General features: G+C 38.1%; 1 protein-coding gene across 4 annotated transcripts in view; it reads right to left on the bottom strand.

The window, feature by feature from the left end:
- Positions 1–17,664, bottom strand: part of CUL1 (cullin 1) — a 51,884-nt gene that overhangs the window by 17,500 nt on the left and 16,720 nt on the right. For all 4 annotated transcript variants that reach the window (XM_086467817.1, XM_086467819.1, XM_086467821.1 and 1 more), the window contains exons 3-7: positions 7,611–7,785; positions 6,279–6,446; positions 5,165–5,215; positions 4,123–4,213; positions 3,264–3,427 (exon numbers count right to left, since the gene is read on the bottom strand). In XM_086467817.1, coding sequence (XP_086323943.1) covers positions 3,264–3,427; positions 4,123–4,213; positions 5,165–5,215; positions 6,279–6,446; positions 7,611–7,785 — 649 coding nt within the window. The remainder of the gene's footprint in view (positions 1–3,263; positions 3,428–4,122; positions 4,214–5,164; positions 5,216–6,278; positions 6,447–7,610; positions 7,786–17,664) is intronic.

The following is a 17,664-nucleotide window of genomic DNA, read 5'->3' as shown; positions in this document are numbered from 1 at the left end:
ATACGCATATCTTCCTGGCAAATCAAAATTCTAAGTGTCACTCCCAGAACAGTACTTGTGCCAAAATGTAAAACTGAAGTTGTTTATATAGCAATTATCTCTATTTTGTTTGCAAAAAAGTGTTAAAGATTCACTTTACAAGCCATCTGTAATTGCAGCACATTATTAGGGATAAAGTGCATATGTCCCCTTATCAGTCCAAATTACTTAAATTAAGAATGCCACCAAGGAAATTAAGTTAATGCATTTTCCTAGTATTTTAGAATATTGACTAAGCACGGAAGATCAAATCATGGACGACGACAACAACAAAAAGAACAATTTCACTGCAAGTACACTGCATCATACACAGACGGCTTTAAATAATCTCTGCCACTGTTAGTGTCACTCATTTCTGCAATAGTTTTGCACTTTGCTCTTGTGAAATAGTACCGGATGACTGTCTCCTAGAGTTAAACCAGAACGGGTTAAAATATGGGAAACAAAATCAACAGTTTGGGAAGGGATATAAGCTCACGCTTCAGAGTACTTGCCAGTTTCTTACCAGTAAGGAGTGACAATTGACTTCCTTAATGACAGCAAGTCTTTCTGATGAACGCTGAAAACTTGATTAGACTAGTAGGATTACTTGTCTTACGTTTAACCAATTCTGTGTTTCTGTAGTTGAGGAAATTCTGCCACTTCTAATGCTATTTCTTAAATTATCCTCAGACCTTCACTTCTAATGTTAACGTTCAACTCTCACTTTGAGCTCCTTTATGAAAATAAAACATTCACTCTGACTTCAAATTTGCTTATACTCTCTCTCTTTGTGTTCTTATAATTCAATTTTCCTTTGGAAGTTATACTTCAGAAACAAGGGAGAAATAATTCATTCACAATTTTAACTAAAGATCAAAAGTTCAGTTTGAGACTTTATTTCAAGGGACAGTCTTAAGAAATACTGACCTTTTTCACTACAGTACATCAGGCCATGCCAGCTTTACTCATGAGTTCTGGCCTGAGAAGAAAAATTCACAATCCTTCTAAACTCAGTAACTCTGCCTATATAACTACACACACATCTTCTAATTAAGATTTCATTGAGTATTCAACAAGAAACAACTGCAATTCTACTACATCATGGTAACACTGATGTTATGCTGGTGTGCACTAAGGTACTCCAACAGGTTTGGGTTTGGTTTTGTTTTGCAGGGCTGTTTATCCCCAGTTAGAACTCAAGGCACAGTGGCTCAGGGAGAAAGTCAAGGAAGCGTACTAACAGCAGATTACTTCGTTCATACTTCGTACTTCCAACAGATGACTTTTAAGACCTTCTTACCACTAGTATGCAGTGTGACTGCGGGATAACTTGCAGCTTTTCACATCAGTCTCGTTTAAGGTGCTTCGTAACAGAAGAGAACCCTAACTCTAGCAATACTCGAGTAATAATTACAGAGTATTCCTCTGTTCCAGACATTTAAGTGGCATGCGAGATTACAACACACCAACTGAAAAAAAAAACAATTAAGGAGTTTACAAAACTGCCTTGTCACATTCAAGTTAAAAATGTTACGAATCCCTTATGCATAATGAAGCAAGATAAAATGGAAGGACAAACCTATCTGAATTTTAAATTAGTACTTTTGAAAACTTGCACAACCTATCTTGATCTCTCCAGCAGAGCACGCAGCCTAGAGAGATCAGACAATTTGCTCTGGTGAACTAGCTTTTAGCTTCAATACCTAAGTTTCTCCTTTCAGTTAGGTCACATCCCTTAGCTTGTATCATTTTGCAAGCTCTGACCATGTTTACTGTAGAGTCTAATACAAGCCTTTTTCAGTTTCATCAGTTAAATCCCAGCAAAAGAGTTATGAAAAGAGTTTCTTGTTCAGTTTGATTTTAATGTACGCACAGCATCTGTAAGGAGAAGCCAAGATGGCCAAAATAGCTTGTATATATTAATTTTAGCAGAGACTTAAGGCTACACACTGTGTTGCTGAAGATTTCCCCTACCTTCTGCTAGCTTTATATGGGTTTGCAGTGTCAACATCAGCTTCAAGCAAACCGAGTTGCTCTTCTGTGGATTTTCAAAGTCTTCAAGATTGTTTGGGGTACAAGTAAATTCTTTCTACTTGCCACTAATCTCTAGTTCCTGAAATAGCAGTGACCTTCAGACAGCTTTTTACTGTATTGTACCAAGGAAGCCTGGATGAGCCAGTCATTTAGGTTATGAATGCCTGAAATCCCCTCACTCTGCTTTTATACATATTTTAGGATGAAAGCAAAGACAAGAAATTGAAAGGGAAGGAACAAAAATCACGAATCCAGCCACAACAGAAAAGTAAACAGAGGTAGGTCTGGGAACTACTGGGCAACTCTCCCAATGTCCTACAAGCAGGATTCATTTACTGCGTTATTTCCAGGACTTCTTCCCCTGCCATTTTTTGGAGTAAATCATTTTATGCCAAGAGTCAGACAGAACGTGTTCTGTGGTAAAAGGAGTTCCACAAAAGAAACACAAAGATACTGCAGGGAGGGATGAGTATCTGCATATTACATATTCAAAAAGCTCTCTCTCTTTTAATTAAAAACTGAAAGGGAAAAAACAAGCAGCAATTCAGAAAGTGAGGAAACATGCTGAGAAAAATATATAAAGCAGTACTTGTCCAAGACGGAAGATGATCGATCTAATTTCACATCCAGCAAGACTGACCCAATAACCAGGCTGGAAATAGCCAATGTTTATCCAGCTTGCTCTTAAATGACCTTCCTGGGATCCCCCGAACCAGAGACTATTTAAGAATTTAAATCTGGCCTCTGTTGATCAGAAGTATTGTGTAGGGTTCATTACATGAAAATATTCAGAAAGAATTAAAGCTAATTAATGATCTACTTCCTTGGCAAGCTTGCTCAGGAAGGGAGTTCAATAAATGCGCCAACACACAGTTCCTTGTTTAGGAACAGTAAACTCGTAGGTCTAAAGCAGAAGGACTACCTTACTGTGTTGAAGTCTAACAAGATTTGAATTTAACATTCTCTTCCATTTTGCCCATTAAGAAAGTTTCAAACTGACATTGTACTTAATGAAATACACTAAAGGAGACAAACTTCAGAGCAGGTAAAACATAGAAGCAAATCACCACAGGGAAAAAGAGCTAACTGTTTCTGTAGAATGATCAGCATTTTAAGAAACTGATAATAGAATTCTAAAATTTATACTACTTTACCTCAAAAAATATCTGTGTCGAGAAAATAATCACAAAGCTTATTAAATAACGTACCTTCTTCATGTACTCTGTGACTGGGTTCTGCTGCAAGAATTCAGTACTTTCTCGTGTATAAAATCTCTCTGTGTCAGCAAGAAACTGAGATTCAAAGGATTCTTTATAGACAGTTAGTGTAGGTCCTTTTGCAAATGCATCATCTTCATTCAGCCCCAGCTCCACTGTAAAAATAAAAAGAGCAAGTAACGACAAAATTGTCTTTTATGAAGTGGTCTCTCGCAAATAAACAGGTACCCTCCTTCTAACTTACACGAAGGTAATCCATTGGGACAGTATCAACACCTGCTTTTAAAAACTTTTAGAAGTATACATTTATTTTGCATTTAAAAAATAAGGAGCAGAAGGCATTACTCATGCAAACTGCACTTTTCGACATGTTACGAAATGGATGACAGGATTTGGAAAACTCCACTACCTCAAAAGCCAGTTCAAACTCCCCTTCCATTTTTCCTCTTAAGAGGAGTTCCAGATTATATACATATATTTTTTTTTTTTTTATTAATGAAACCGGTCATTAATCTGCACAGCAAAACTCATGCAAATGGGAAAAAATAATCCCGCTCCACTTTGTAAATAACTATGCTTGTCCCCTTCCAGATTTAGCTCTTAAGTGACTGATTCGTAAACCATGAACACTGTTGTCTACCGGTTGCGTTTTCATGCTTTACAGATACGGTATACTCAACCGTAATTGTGTCAAGTGTCGCTACAAACGTGAAGTTAAACAATATATAACTGCATTTATTTTACTGTAAAAATCTTTACTGGGCATCCAAGGAGGTGGGAAGCTACTTCTGGGCTTTGATAGTTATTTAGTTTTAAGAGAGTAATAAAACCTCAAAGAAATTTCATTTACCATAAGATTGTACGACTCCACTGATAAGCCTTGTATTGATAGTTTCACCATTTCTTTCCTTTTCAATCAACTTCAACACAGCATTTGTTACCTTAGAAAACAGGGATTAAAAGTAAGTTAAGCATAGAGAAAGCAGCTGGTAGGTCAAGCACAGTATTTAATCAGGATTCAAGACTAGTCAAGCCCCTTGAGAATCAAATTTAAGGACACCTGAACATATAAAATTCCTACACACAGAGCATGCTACACCTTTAATTTCTACAACGTAATTACAGTCCCATTGGTGGCGAGTTGTAGGGTACGAAAGTGCTCGGTCTTGAGCTGAGCCAACCCACCCGTACTTTACAAAAAGACAGCTACTGGCTTATGCTGATAAACAATGTGTTGCAACTACAGTTCCTCTAAATTGAAAGCTAGCTAATATTTTCATAATGTAATACATTCTTTTCATCATGAAGTACTGCTAAATAAGAGTGAATCAACTGACATAAACATAATATTTTGTTGTGATGGAGTATCTTGGTTTATATTGCGCTGATTCACCAATTAAAAATATTTTGTTGACCTGAATCTCCCAGGCAGTGTAAATTTAAAGGTTCATAGTAGTATTAGAAGAGACTAAAATCCTAGGCCTGTCACTGTCCGTTCTCACACAATCTTGACTCTCAAACCTTAAGACATGACCATCAGCCAGCCTGTACTCCTGCCTGGCTTGGGAACAGCTGAAGTTGTCACTTCACTAAGACAAGCCCCCTTTGCCTTTTTTTCTTTTTTCTCTCTTTTTTTTTTTTTTAAAAAAAAGCCAAGTGTCCTCTCAGCAAAGAGAAAACAGAACAGCCTTGCTATCAAGGTTCAACCACACACACAGAAAAAGGCCCATCCCCTCCAAAATATTTATCTTTTTAACATCACAAAGGAGAAGCAGAAGGGCCCCCCCTTCCTCTCCTCCAAATTATCCTTGGAACAGTTACTAGCAATGTATCAAATTGACCCTAGAGAATAACACTGTAGTTATAACATATATATATGTATATATATTTACCTGCTTATTTAATGGCCTGAACAAGCAGTCTCTCCAGGTCACCAAGGCAAGCTAGAAGCAAAAGGAAAGGAGGTGAAAGATGGAATAAAGAAAATATTTATATATGTACACATATACGTGCAAGATAACTCCTAAAGGAAAGCTGATACACTACACCAAATAATCAGAACTTTTTTTAACTATTATATTTTGGCCCACACATTTCTTATGCAACAAAACTGTTTAACAATAAAATTACCACTTGCTTTATTACTAATCATACCTAAGATGTCCCCTTTTCTGACAGTGATCCACTGCCAACTCTGAAAACTAACAAACTCTGCAAGTTACTCTGACAACATACAGCTTTTTTTGTTGACCATTTTCAGGCTGACACAGTTCCTTAGCGTTAGACTAGTGAAGTTAAGCGGGAGGAAAGTAAGGATACCAACTGTTTTTCTACCATATGCAAAGCTATTTTAGTGAAGTGGTAAAATAACACATCACTTTCTTAATGCTTCACCAGCAAGGACAATAATTATTCTTTGTAAAAGAAAAAAGAAATGTACTTTGAGTTATCTGAGATACAGAACTTCTGCTCTGTTCTCCCCTTGTTTATATTCCTTAACATTACAAAAAGATTATCAAGATCACACATCAATCTTTCAGAACTGTACCAAAATAACTTCTATTACAAACCAAATGTTGACTGAATCTTAGCAGCTTGGATGCTAAAAACTTTGTAGAGATGTAATGAAGTCAACAGAAAGAAATGCAATTTACTTCTCCATTCTGTATTTGGAACACTTGGCTGAATTCTAAATGGAATGACAAGGCCATGCTGATGCACACAGATAACAGTAGAGGTGCAAATATTCAAAACCAGACAACCCTCAACAGTCTAATACTAGTTGTCCCAAAACGTACAAGGCAGATTGAACATCTCACAGGTTTAGACCCATGGAATTTTTTTAATACACTGGGGCGGGACTACGGAAAGGGGGAGATTTCCACTTTGCCCACTTCCTTACAACTTCTATGAACTTCCTACAAGTTTCAAGGAGTGATTTGCAGGGTGATAACGCAAACATGACAGATGGAACTGATAAATCACTCACTCCAAAAAGCTACTTACTGAATAAATTTCATATATTCCTTTACGACCTTCATCACACTCACGACGAACCCAATGTCGATTGAGGTAGGCACATATCCCGTTCAATACCTTGCTTGAAAACCTATAATCTTCCCACTGTTGAGTGTAGAATTTCAGCACACTCTCATCCATCAAATCTTCACCATCCTGAAATAACAAGTTTGCCAGTGCTGTTCGGTAATTTTAAGGTACAACCTAGATATGTAAGGGTGTACAAACTGACTGTGTAACGAATCTACACCATGCAACATATTTATAGGAAACTTCACGCTAATATGTCTACTTCTACACTAATACAGCACAAGGCCAGTATGAGATTTGGAAATTAAAACACTGGTAAAAAAATGCACAGCGTAGACAAAGCTCCAGAAGACACTCCAGTCCCTCCTGTGGGAGAGCGCAAGAGGGCACCACATGAGAAGCAGACAGCGACACTGGTGAGTGCACTAGGTAGAACATGCCAGTGCAATGGTAATGTATTCGACAGGACAATCTCCATAAAAAAATAGCACCCAGCCCCACTGCTGCTACCTGGGGAGCTGAAACAAGTGAGCATGGATGGGGTCTTCTCTGGTACCCTGCCAGATAGTAAATGGAACTCTGTATTCTTGGAAATGGGTATGGCATCACATTTGTTCTCGTTACAGGGGAAAAAAAAAAAAGATTACAAAGTTGTAACACATGGAAGTTTAAGTATCTTTCCAAGCTGGACCACCGCAGCCTGAATGGACAAGGGAATAAAACCAGGAGTGCATTCTGTGTAAAACCTGACATCTTTACACAGCTTCGTAAATTAATTACACAGTAGACTTGATAGGACACCAAGGATTCTTCTATTATTGCTCAAAAACAAAATTCCCGAATGTTAAAAGCATGGTTCCTTTCCAAAAAAATAACTGGGAACCATTCTCTTACAAAGCAGCCCAACATCCAGCTCTATTAGTTTATTTATTAAATTAAGGGCTACCATCAGGCATTTTCAGCATTACTATTATGCTGGTTACTTGGTTAGAATGTCTAGCTACTCTTCTCCAAGATACAGGGCAGGTAACACTACTTCTATAAAACACAGAAACACCACTTTGGCTTGAAGAGGAAAAGCAGCTCACAGGTACACTTAGCCACTGATGTATGCCTGCGGTAAAGCCTTCAAAACATTCTAATGGCTAATGGAGACAAAAAGCAGATTTCAAGATCATTCCGTTTACTTCCAGTGGCTGCATACACCTCTAGGTTTGCTGGTACGGACTGTTCTCAGCCCATGCTGATATGACTACTACAAATGCAGATTGATCTAATGTCCCATCTTACCTTAAGGAGATTTGTCAAGTAGTTCTTCAGAAATTCTTTTAGCCGTTTGTACAATTCCAAGCCAACAAACTGAGCACCTCCAGGTGTCTGGCCCTTTTTCGATTTAGAAGGAGGTACTCCAGCTCCCCGTGCTTGATTAGACTGATGTACACTAGTACAGTAGTTATAAACATGACTGGCAGGAAAGTTAAGAAATACATGTGCGCCAGGATGAGACATTAAAAATACAATGAAAAACAGTATGTTCATTTCAATAAGCTATTTTTATATGACTGTAAATGACTTAACCATAACAAGACGCATTAGCCCACGTAAAATCAAACCAAAGCTAGGAAAATGAAGTAATTTTCAGCCAAATTATCTGCGGCAGAAATTTGTCAGACTGCCTAGCGCACTGCAAACACTGACACCAACATTAAATTCTCCTAACACTTACTTAACAAGACCACCAAGAAAACAGAGCAGTGGAACTTGCTGATAAGATTATTCTCCCGGCTTAAATGGAATTTATTTGATGTATGATACTGGCCTTCTACAGATACATAAGCTTTCATTTGAACAGGAAGAAATTTCAACACTAGCCTCAAGTAACAGTCAGTAGTTGAAAATACAGATGATAACATTTTTGCATTCTTTCAAACACAATCCTTCGTAAAAGATTTGGCCACTTAACACTGGCAGACAGGGGGCAAACCTAGAAAGCAGTAATGGCAAGACACACACACACTCAAAGGCACACCGTAAGATTGGGATTCACCAAAATCCAATTTTAGGCTACAAGTACAATCCCAACTTAAGTATGCAGTAGCAACAATTTTTCCTCTCATACTAATACAGCCTGGAAGATTTGTCACATCTGTCAACAAAGCAGTTCAAGAAAACACTCTGTTTTCTAATCCAAAACATCTAAATATTCAGAATTCTTCTAAAGCATTAAGTGGAAGTCACATTGCTCAGAACACTTCAAATAAGAAAGTCACCTGAAAGAAACTGCACTCCACAAACAAGGAGAATAACCTAGCTCAGTAGCACTCAAGTTCAACTTGATGAGGACTCAGATTTGACAAAAAAAATTACCCCAGTGACTCACCTAGCAAACGATTAGCCAACAGGAACAAAGCTGCTGAGCACTCACGCCTCTACTGACAGTTCGAGGGCAGGCTTTTGAATCACAGAATCATTCAGGTTGGAAAAGACCTTTGAGATCATCGAGTCCAAACATCAACAATGTCCCTTGTTAGAGAACATCAATGTTTGAGTCACATCCCTCGTTAGAGAACATCATTATTAAGCAATCCAGAAGGTCTGATTTGGTTTTAACTTGTGTTTTAACAAATGGGCCAAGCTTTAACCACTAGATAGGCTTCCTTCACAGTATGCCATGTACTAGGAAATGAATGTGTTGCCGAGATCTACCTTTTATCTTGCCCTTCAGAAAGACCAGCGCAATATAATGGAAGACATCAGCCCAATTAAATACCAAGGAATTATAAACCCCAAATATATGATGCATTACAGTCATTATGAACAGACTTGCTTCTAGTATTTAAACAGTTAAGCTCAAGCAGAAAAATCTCTTAAAATACTCAGTTAACTCCCTTACAATTTACTTTTTTTCTGTGAAGCTTTTTTTTTTTTAAAAAAAAAAAAAGCCAAACATATCCCTAAACTGGGTTTAAGGATCAGAGCATCCTGCGTGCCACCACAAACAAGGCTCATGGACTGGGTGTCAAACTGAAAAGAAAGCCTGCTCACGGTCTGTACTCGTGTACTGGTTCAGAAATTTGTCGCATTCTGTCCAAAAGAATAATGCTCTCTGCCCAAGATTAACCCTTTTTGAAAACATACAGCGTACTTTTATTTCTTACCTGTTACCTCATCCAGGTGCCAGACAATCAGATTTCCCATGACCTCAACCAATAACATAAAGCCTTCATTTGTGCTTAGCAACTGAACTGTTATCAGCCTCATTTCCTGGACATTAATGATTTCTTCAAGCTGCTAGCCATTTGTTTGTTCAACTTTCCTGGCACTGTTGCTACTTCTACCACCTACTCTTCGGTTTCAGAATTCCCTGTTCAAGCAAGGAACACCACACAGCATAACAATTTTTCTCTAGATACACAACTTACTTTCTTTTCACAAACAAGAAAAGCAGTTTAACTTTAAAATAGTTAACATAAGGTCTGCTGAATTGTGTATGGAAAGTCTCTTCATCACAACACAAGGAATATAGGGCTGATTCATAAATGCCCAGTTGGCAGTCTTGCCTCCTTCTTCCCCTAACTCTCCTTTCCCATGTGGCTTTCAGCAAGCCTAAAAATACAAGGATTGTCCACATGACAGGTAATCCTTGCAGGTTTTGTGAATACTGCCTGATGAAAATATTTTTCTGGTCTCCAAGAACACTCACCACAGCCTCCAGAAAAATAAAAGACCAAGGTTAGAAGACATAAGCCTTTTTCTAACCTCATACATTTTATTATTAAAACCAGGATTCCTTGCAAGCATTGAGAGAGATTGAGACCTTTCGTCCATGCCTGACAGTAATCAACTCAGAGCTAGGGTAAAAATATACCAGTAATGCCCATCTTTACTTGTTATTCTGGCTTGAGTCTCGCTAGCCAAAGTGTCCAAGACAGCACTTTAGAAATGATCAGTTTATTTCTTCTACGCGAGTCAAACTGAAGTTAGTTTCCCTGTACAGAAGGCAGTTTGCAAGTGTAAAAACTCTGAGATATTATACATAAAAGAATGCTCTCTCACTTTGTTTACAATCTGTGTCCCCACCTGCTAAAGCCAACCACTGACAGAAAGACTGACATATTCAAAACAAAGTCAAACTTGCGCTGCTTACAATGAAGTACATGACAGTCCATCTGAGAACCACAAGGGGAACACTATGAAAAGAATTCTTGTTGCAGAAGGCAAACTAATCCTCTCAACTGCTTCGTATGCTGGAAGCCATATACATACCCAAACAGCTATTAGGAAACACTGCTGTGGGTGTTTGCACAATTCTGCATAGCAACTCGCATACACAACAAGCAGTGAAGTTAATTCACCAATAGAATAGTTTGCACTGCAGTGAAGCTGCGCTGCTCCCCAAGCTTCTGGCTGCTGAACATCAGATTTGGCCCAGTAAACAGACGAACCTACAGGAGGAACAGATCAAGACTGATCTCATCTAACTTCTACACCTTCCTTACAGTGAAGGAGAAACTCCATTTACCTATCTAAATTAAAATGTGAGGTAGAAGACTGCAAGGAAGTCTATAAATTCATTCAGCATTGTGCTGTTTAAGATGAAAAAATCTTTTTCAGAACTGTATTCTTCTCTGAAATCCTTCAAAATGGGATACAAGAAGCAGCCAAAGACAAATTAGTTTTACCACCACTGTCTTCAATATAATTTACTTCTGAGAACCTTGACTCAGTTTCTAAAGCTGGGCAGTGCAAAGGAAAAAAAAAATTCCCATGCTGCGACGCCACAATGGATTTATGGCCTTGTAGGAGATAATTTCCACTGAAGGAAATGATCCTGACACAAAACTCACCTGTAGGGCTTACTTGCCACCTGCTTTTCCAGTAGCATGGGAGTTCATGCAGGCAACCAGTGATTTGGACTGGGGAAGTGACTGCCACTACAACTAATCGCTGTCCCTGTTCCCAGATACTTTGCTGAGCAAATCTGAACTTCTGTGTCCACAAAGGGGAAGTGAAACACGTTCTTTCAGTAGCAGTGCATATATTTTTTGAGCAAGTACACCACCAAAACATAAGCTTGAGCAGGCCATGGTCACCTCTAATCCACCATCCACCCCAGAGAAGTACTGAAATACTCCATACAGCAGTTTTTTCCCTCCAGGAGCAACCGCAAACAGAAATCACGCGAGACAAGTATCAGTTTTGTAATTCAACACAATAGGAAAACACTCAGAGTTTACCCTGGTGGGTGCAAATTACTCAGTTTTGCATGACTCCCTAATCTTAAATTTTTTACAAGGAAAACAGTTCTGCTGAGGTAATAACTGATTCCCCTTTCAGCAGCACAGCTGGGTCCCCACAGTTTTTCCATTTTGCTATGAAAAATTAACAAAACTGGAACAAGTCTGCTTGAGGAACGGATATGTAAAATTAAAAGGAACTGAAAGGGAAGCAGAATTAACACAATTGTGGCACTAAACTATGGGGCAGAGAGAAACGACAACAAAGCTTTTGAAAAGGAGGAAGCACGCAATGATAACATAAGCTGAACAACCCTCTTACCAGAATTTCCCTCATTACATCTAGTCTCTTTGTAACAAAGACCAGTTTTAGGCATAAATTTGCTATTTCACAGATCTTAAGCAGTAATTATGCAAGTGCTCTGTCACCTCAACAGCTGGCCTACAGGAACAAGTTGAGATTAGTTCCACTTTAGTCAAAAATTTGTATTTTCCTAGATTACACCAAAGGCATGCAAGAACAACATACAGAAAGTTACTGAAAATACTGATAGGAAAATTGCTAAGAAAGATTATGGAAGTTTTGTATTCTTCTAAAACCAAACAATACAGCTTATGGTATTTACTGGAGAACAGCTTTACATATTTTCTTCAAAGTTATTAAAGCCATTTTAATTCCTGTGTGTCCAGAAGATTAGGCTGTGCAAACCTCACAAAGCCACCTCACTCATAAGTAAAGCTGCTAAGAGAAGTGGACATGCCTATGTGACTTCAACGTTTCATAAACCAAACAGATGAAGGAATTTTGCACAAGTTTTTGAAATGATGAGGTTGCCAGAAAGCAATCACTCTTCCTAACAAGTGCTTTAAACACCCACTTCAGCTTTGTGAGGAGCAGCAGTATAACAAAAAAAAAAAGCTGAAACCTTCATTCTTTTCAGGGAGGTATCAGCAAGAACCTATTACAAGAATGTTCAGTTTGTCATCCAGTAAGGAAGGGTTAACTCCCAGAGCAGTTCCAAGAAAATAAAACAAAACAAAAAAATTAAGACCCTGCCCCCAACTCTGCACATTCTCAATTTGTGTTTCACTTTATCCTAAGATCAATTGCACATTTAAGTCTTAAGATTAGATACAATTGCACTGTTAAATCATCCCTGTTTTAGTCAGGGAAGGACTGAGGCTGGGACTGAAGGAGCTATTACAGCATCAGCCATGCAGCTGTTATGAAAATCCTGGCATAACTGAGCTCAGACACGTTTCTACAAGTCCGAGATCAGATAAGCTTCCAGCAAAAGCCATCTGAAGGCCAATAGATAACTTCTTGTTTCCCTCTTCATGGCATAAACTCAAAAGAACAACAGAGCAGCACTGACTTGCAAGGAAAATACATATTTTCAAAGCCAAATGCATATACAAAGTGTACAGTCTTTATGCTAGGAAGCGTCAGAACCACTGTAACGGAGGTGGCTTTTAAGTTCAAAGTTCTTTGCATTGGCAGAAGTTGGGTTTGTACAGAATATTCTTGGTTACTATAAAAAGCAAGTAGAACAGCAAGCCATCATTGTGGAGAGGAACATAAAGAAAAGGAACCAATTGCACTAATATAAACATACTCCACACTTCTTTCAAACTGAAGCAGCAGTTTTTAAAAATTTATATATAAACCCATACAATTAGACCTACCTTTCCACACAAGGAAAGGTGTATTACGTACCCTTTGAACGTGTGAACAAATATACTTACTTCTACCTTTGTGTTCCCACGTAAGCATTAACTGGCACATGAGAAACACTATGAAATATCACATTGAATACAAGCAGGATTAATACTAGCAGACAGCAGAGGCTGCTTTGATGTATCCAGAATGACCTGAAACAACCCAACATTAAAGTGAAAGGATGGCTTAGAGTGAGAGAATCTCAAGAGGAAGTGGAACGGTTTCTGAGGTTTCAAAAGTGCATGCCCTAACACCCCAGTATCATTTCTGTAGAGAAAAAGCATAATCATCTGTTCAGAAAAAACTCAAACCAACAGAACACGCTGCCTGGTAACAGCAGAGACACGTGATCAGAAAATAAAAGATTCTCACAGTTTTAATATACAGCTGCTGATCTAAAATCCTACTAAAATACAGGAATTCCAGTGAAAGCCACTAGGACAAGGATTGCAATAGAAGCAACTACAAAAGACCTCTTGATGGATGCCTCAAGAAGGGTTTCATGGTTTTGCTTGGGCAACATGTACTACTGGTGCTGAATCTATCCACATGCAAAATAAATGTCAAATGTATTTATGCATTCTATTTATCAACAGACAGATTATCCTGAGTCATCTCATATTTTTACAATGTAAGCATACTACACTATTATTTAACACAATCTTCCTTTACCACTTGCCAATATCCAGGAAAAAAAATCCCAGCTTGTAAAAGAGATCACAGTAACCTTTTGTGATGTATAATTACTTACACTTGGTCCGATGGATAACTAGGAACTACCACTTCATTAAAATCAGTTAACAAAATTCAATCACAATAAGCAAATTCAGGAACATGGAAAAGACTTTTCATAAAATAATGAAGTGTGACAGAACAACCTAACCTTTACCTAACCTTACTTTAAAATACTTACAGTAATTACTTTTGAAAAGAATTATTGTGGCTAATAATGGAACAACAATATATGAAACATTTGTAAAATCCACTTTGTGGGGGCAAGACTTGAGCAAATTTTAAGTCATAGTAAATTCAGTCATTTTACTTCAAAGTTTCATGTAAGAGCTAAATGGTAATTATGCCAAACACAACTACTCAAGTGTATTATAGCAACTGCTGAAATCAACAGTATGATTTTTATGTACACAACGTTCAAAAGGCTTTGAAAGCCCATTTGGACATTACAGATGAACTTTTTAGTAAAACCTCACTTTCCACAGTACTGTATACTCTCCTTCTTATCAACGAAAAGATTTTAAGTTATCTTCATGTAGGTAAACACCTCACTGGTGATAAATTAATGGTATTTGGAGTCTTATTTTTCCCAGTTGAATTTTCTTTAAATATTAAAACTAGACAAAAAGGTTGTTCTGCTCAGTATGGTCATAAATTCACTACAGTGTTTAAAATAATTCCTTAAAAATGCTTCTCGGATTATGTTTTCTATCTCACGACACTGAAAGCATGAGTTTATGCCAAAAAAAGTCATTTTGACATTTCAAATAACTACACACCTATGAAATAAAAGCCCACTACTAAGCTGTCCATTCACCAATCATGTCTGGAAACTGAGAAGTTCACTTATGCTTGGAGGAAAAAAGTAAGAATTTCAGAAAGTTATTCAGCTTTTTGTGTAAGCCACTACGAAAAATCCTTCTAGTTTAATATAGTGCAGGGAAGTTTTCTGATAGTCTAGTACCTGGTCTGAGAATCTGCTTAAGATATATAAAATAAGAAGAGTAACAAAATCCTTTCATTCTCTCCACTGCAGAGTTTAAATCCAAGTGTATGTAAATCTCAATTCATCCTCTCATATCATGAGGCCTGAGGAAAATAAGTTACAGACTCACCACATGATTAGTTTTAAAAACAGGCATCACCTCCTGCCCAAAATAAAACTAGCACAAGATGCACAAATATTCTGTCAGTGCCAAAACGAGTTTAAGGAGAGGTGGCCATAAAGACAAGTGACTTACAGCAATATGAGTAAGTCGAGGAAGAATAATTCTAGTAAACGAAGTAACAGGTCTTCCACCAATTGAAAACAGCAGCTTGCAACTTGCTATGCACATGAACAGTTCTCTCTCAAACAAACTGGCAGTTTCCTCCAAATGCCATGGACAGATACTCTGTATACATTGATACTACAGTTTTATTACTCCACACCTAATTGCAACAAACGGGGTTCCATACAGCAGCTTGAACTTTTTCCCTTGGCACAAAGCAGAGAGAATTACTTCTCAATGAACCACTCTCTCAGGTGCAGTGTACCAAAACTTGCTGTTGCCCTCCCGAGTTCCACCAGTGACTCCTGAGTAACTTTATCACTGCTCTTACATTGACTTTTTCAACCTAGTCCTGTGGCTAACAGCCTCCAAGCTAATTGCCACTAAAGGCAAAACAGGATAAAAAGACCCTTCCCTCAGAACATGAGTAATGCTGTTAGGTCTGCTGTTCCTAGAAATCTAGTTAACCTTATTGACTATTTCTCTTTCCTGCATGAAGTCAACGCTTGGCATGTAGCTCTATGCTAGCTTGCAATACAGCCTGTTAGATGTCAGTTACTATTGCAGGAGCTACTAGGCTCTTCAGTGCTAGAAATTACTTAGTATCTGGGCAAGGGACAGAAAAGCATCCAGATAAAGGATTTCATTTTCAAGAATCTCAACATGGGAAGAAAAAAAAAACCCAAACAACAAGCCACACAACCAGTCTCATCTTCCACAGCAAGCCCCATTCTGAAGGAATTCTGTTTCTTTACGGAAGTTGTAAATTCTCAATAGGAAACACAAAGAAAGTAAAGTACATGAGTACATTGATCTTTGTAATCATGTAAAGGACTGCTCTCCTGGTTAGGTGCTTTGGCACAGCTGGCACGGCAAAATAAATCACAGAAGTATATGCAGTACTGAAAAACATTTGGTGATCATCCGATCTGACAAAGAATACAATCACAAGCACAAGTGAATCTAAATTAGAAAAAGTAGGGGTGAGGATCTTTATAACCACCATTCAGAAACAAGGTTTCTTGGTTCATCTCTTCAGTATTTTCAGATCTAGAAAACCCCCGGAATAGTCAACCTCCTCCTCCTCCCACTGGAATGAAGGATAACCACCACCCTAAGTACAAGCTCTGGCCTGTACTTGGAGACTGAATCTAGGGTCTCACGAAGACACACTCTGAAAAAAGAAAAATTAGTGGAGGTAGGATGGAGGTCCAAACTGTCTGAATTGCATAACTCTTCCCATTCTTTCCCAGATTCTCTTGAACAAAGCCCAACAAAAAATTCCCTGTCTCAAATCAATTTTGACTGAAAATTCAATACCAGACACAGGACTAAAGGTAGGTTTGTTTGTATGCAGGTTCTCCTCCTCTTATAAATTAGAGGGATGAAATGGAGTTCACTTCAGGAGCGACACCCTGAAAAAAGAAAAGAAAAAAAAAAAAAAAAGGAGGGAACAAGGGACAAAAGAGAAAGAGGATGAGGAGATGACTAAACTGTCCACTGAGCAAGATTTCCAAACTGCTGTCACATCCAGCATACGAAATAAATAGTCCGTCAATCTGCTAGACTTGCTGTACACAAAGAGTGAGCAAATGTGTTACAGGAAGCACATCTGAAAGGGGAGTACACTTTGAAGTGTAACTTTTGAACATGCGCACTTGATATAGGATGCAAAGTGAGCTGTTATCTTCATAGTAGATTAAAACCCCTTAGCCTAACCAGTGTCAAATATTCTGAGTTATCAGACTATTAAATTAATCCACAAATGAAAGTCAATCACCAGAATTATCAACTAAAATAATTTACTTTGGAAAGTAACAAAACCTGTCCTTAGTTTTGGACACAACAACTCCTTGAAGCAGCAACAAGAAGGAATGAGTAGTTAATAGACAACATACCCCTTTTGCAGCTTCATTCCAAGAATATTTAAGAATATCAGGAAGAGAGGAAAAAAAACGCAAGTGTTTTAACATTACCATTCTAATAAGTACTTAGTCTTCAGCTGCCCTGCTTGACAGACCTCACTAACAGGACTATATTAAAGGCACTCATAAGAAAAAACTCTCTCAAGAGGTTCTACTACATGTCAGACTTCTATCAGACACTCATTCAACTTTTGCAGACTTGCTTCATTCAGTGAACTGAAATCAATGCTGAACCTAGCGCTGCAAGAAACCAGTAATTTTAAGTTTTAGGAAAAGTTCTGACCCTAAACCAAACATTATTTCATCTCCGCATCACTATTAAAGAAGTATCCTAGAAATACTCAGCAGACTGCTCATGGTTTTTCCCCCGACACCCCAGGAGCATGGATGCTGCAGGCTCGCATAAGATACACATCAACTCTGAGATTACATGTACAGGAAACAAACTTCTCTATCTCC

The sequence above is a fragment of the Leptosomus discolor genome, chromosome 7, assembly GCF_034619465.1.
Source record: "Leptosomus discolor isolate bLepDis1 chromosome 7, bLepDis1.hap2, whole genome shotgun sequence".
Classification (NCBI taxonomy): domain Eukaryota; kingdom Metazoa; phylum Chordata; class Aves; order Leptosomiformes; family Leptosomidae; genus Leptosomus; species Leptosomus discolor.
This window is presented reverse-complemented; position numbering and strand designations above follow the sequence as displayed.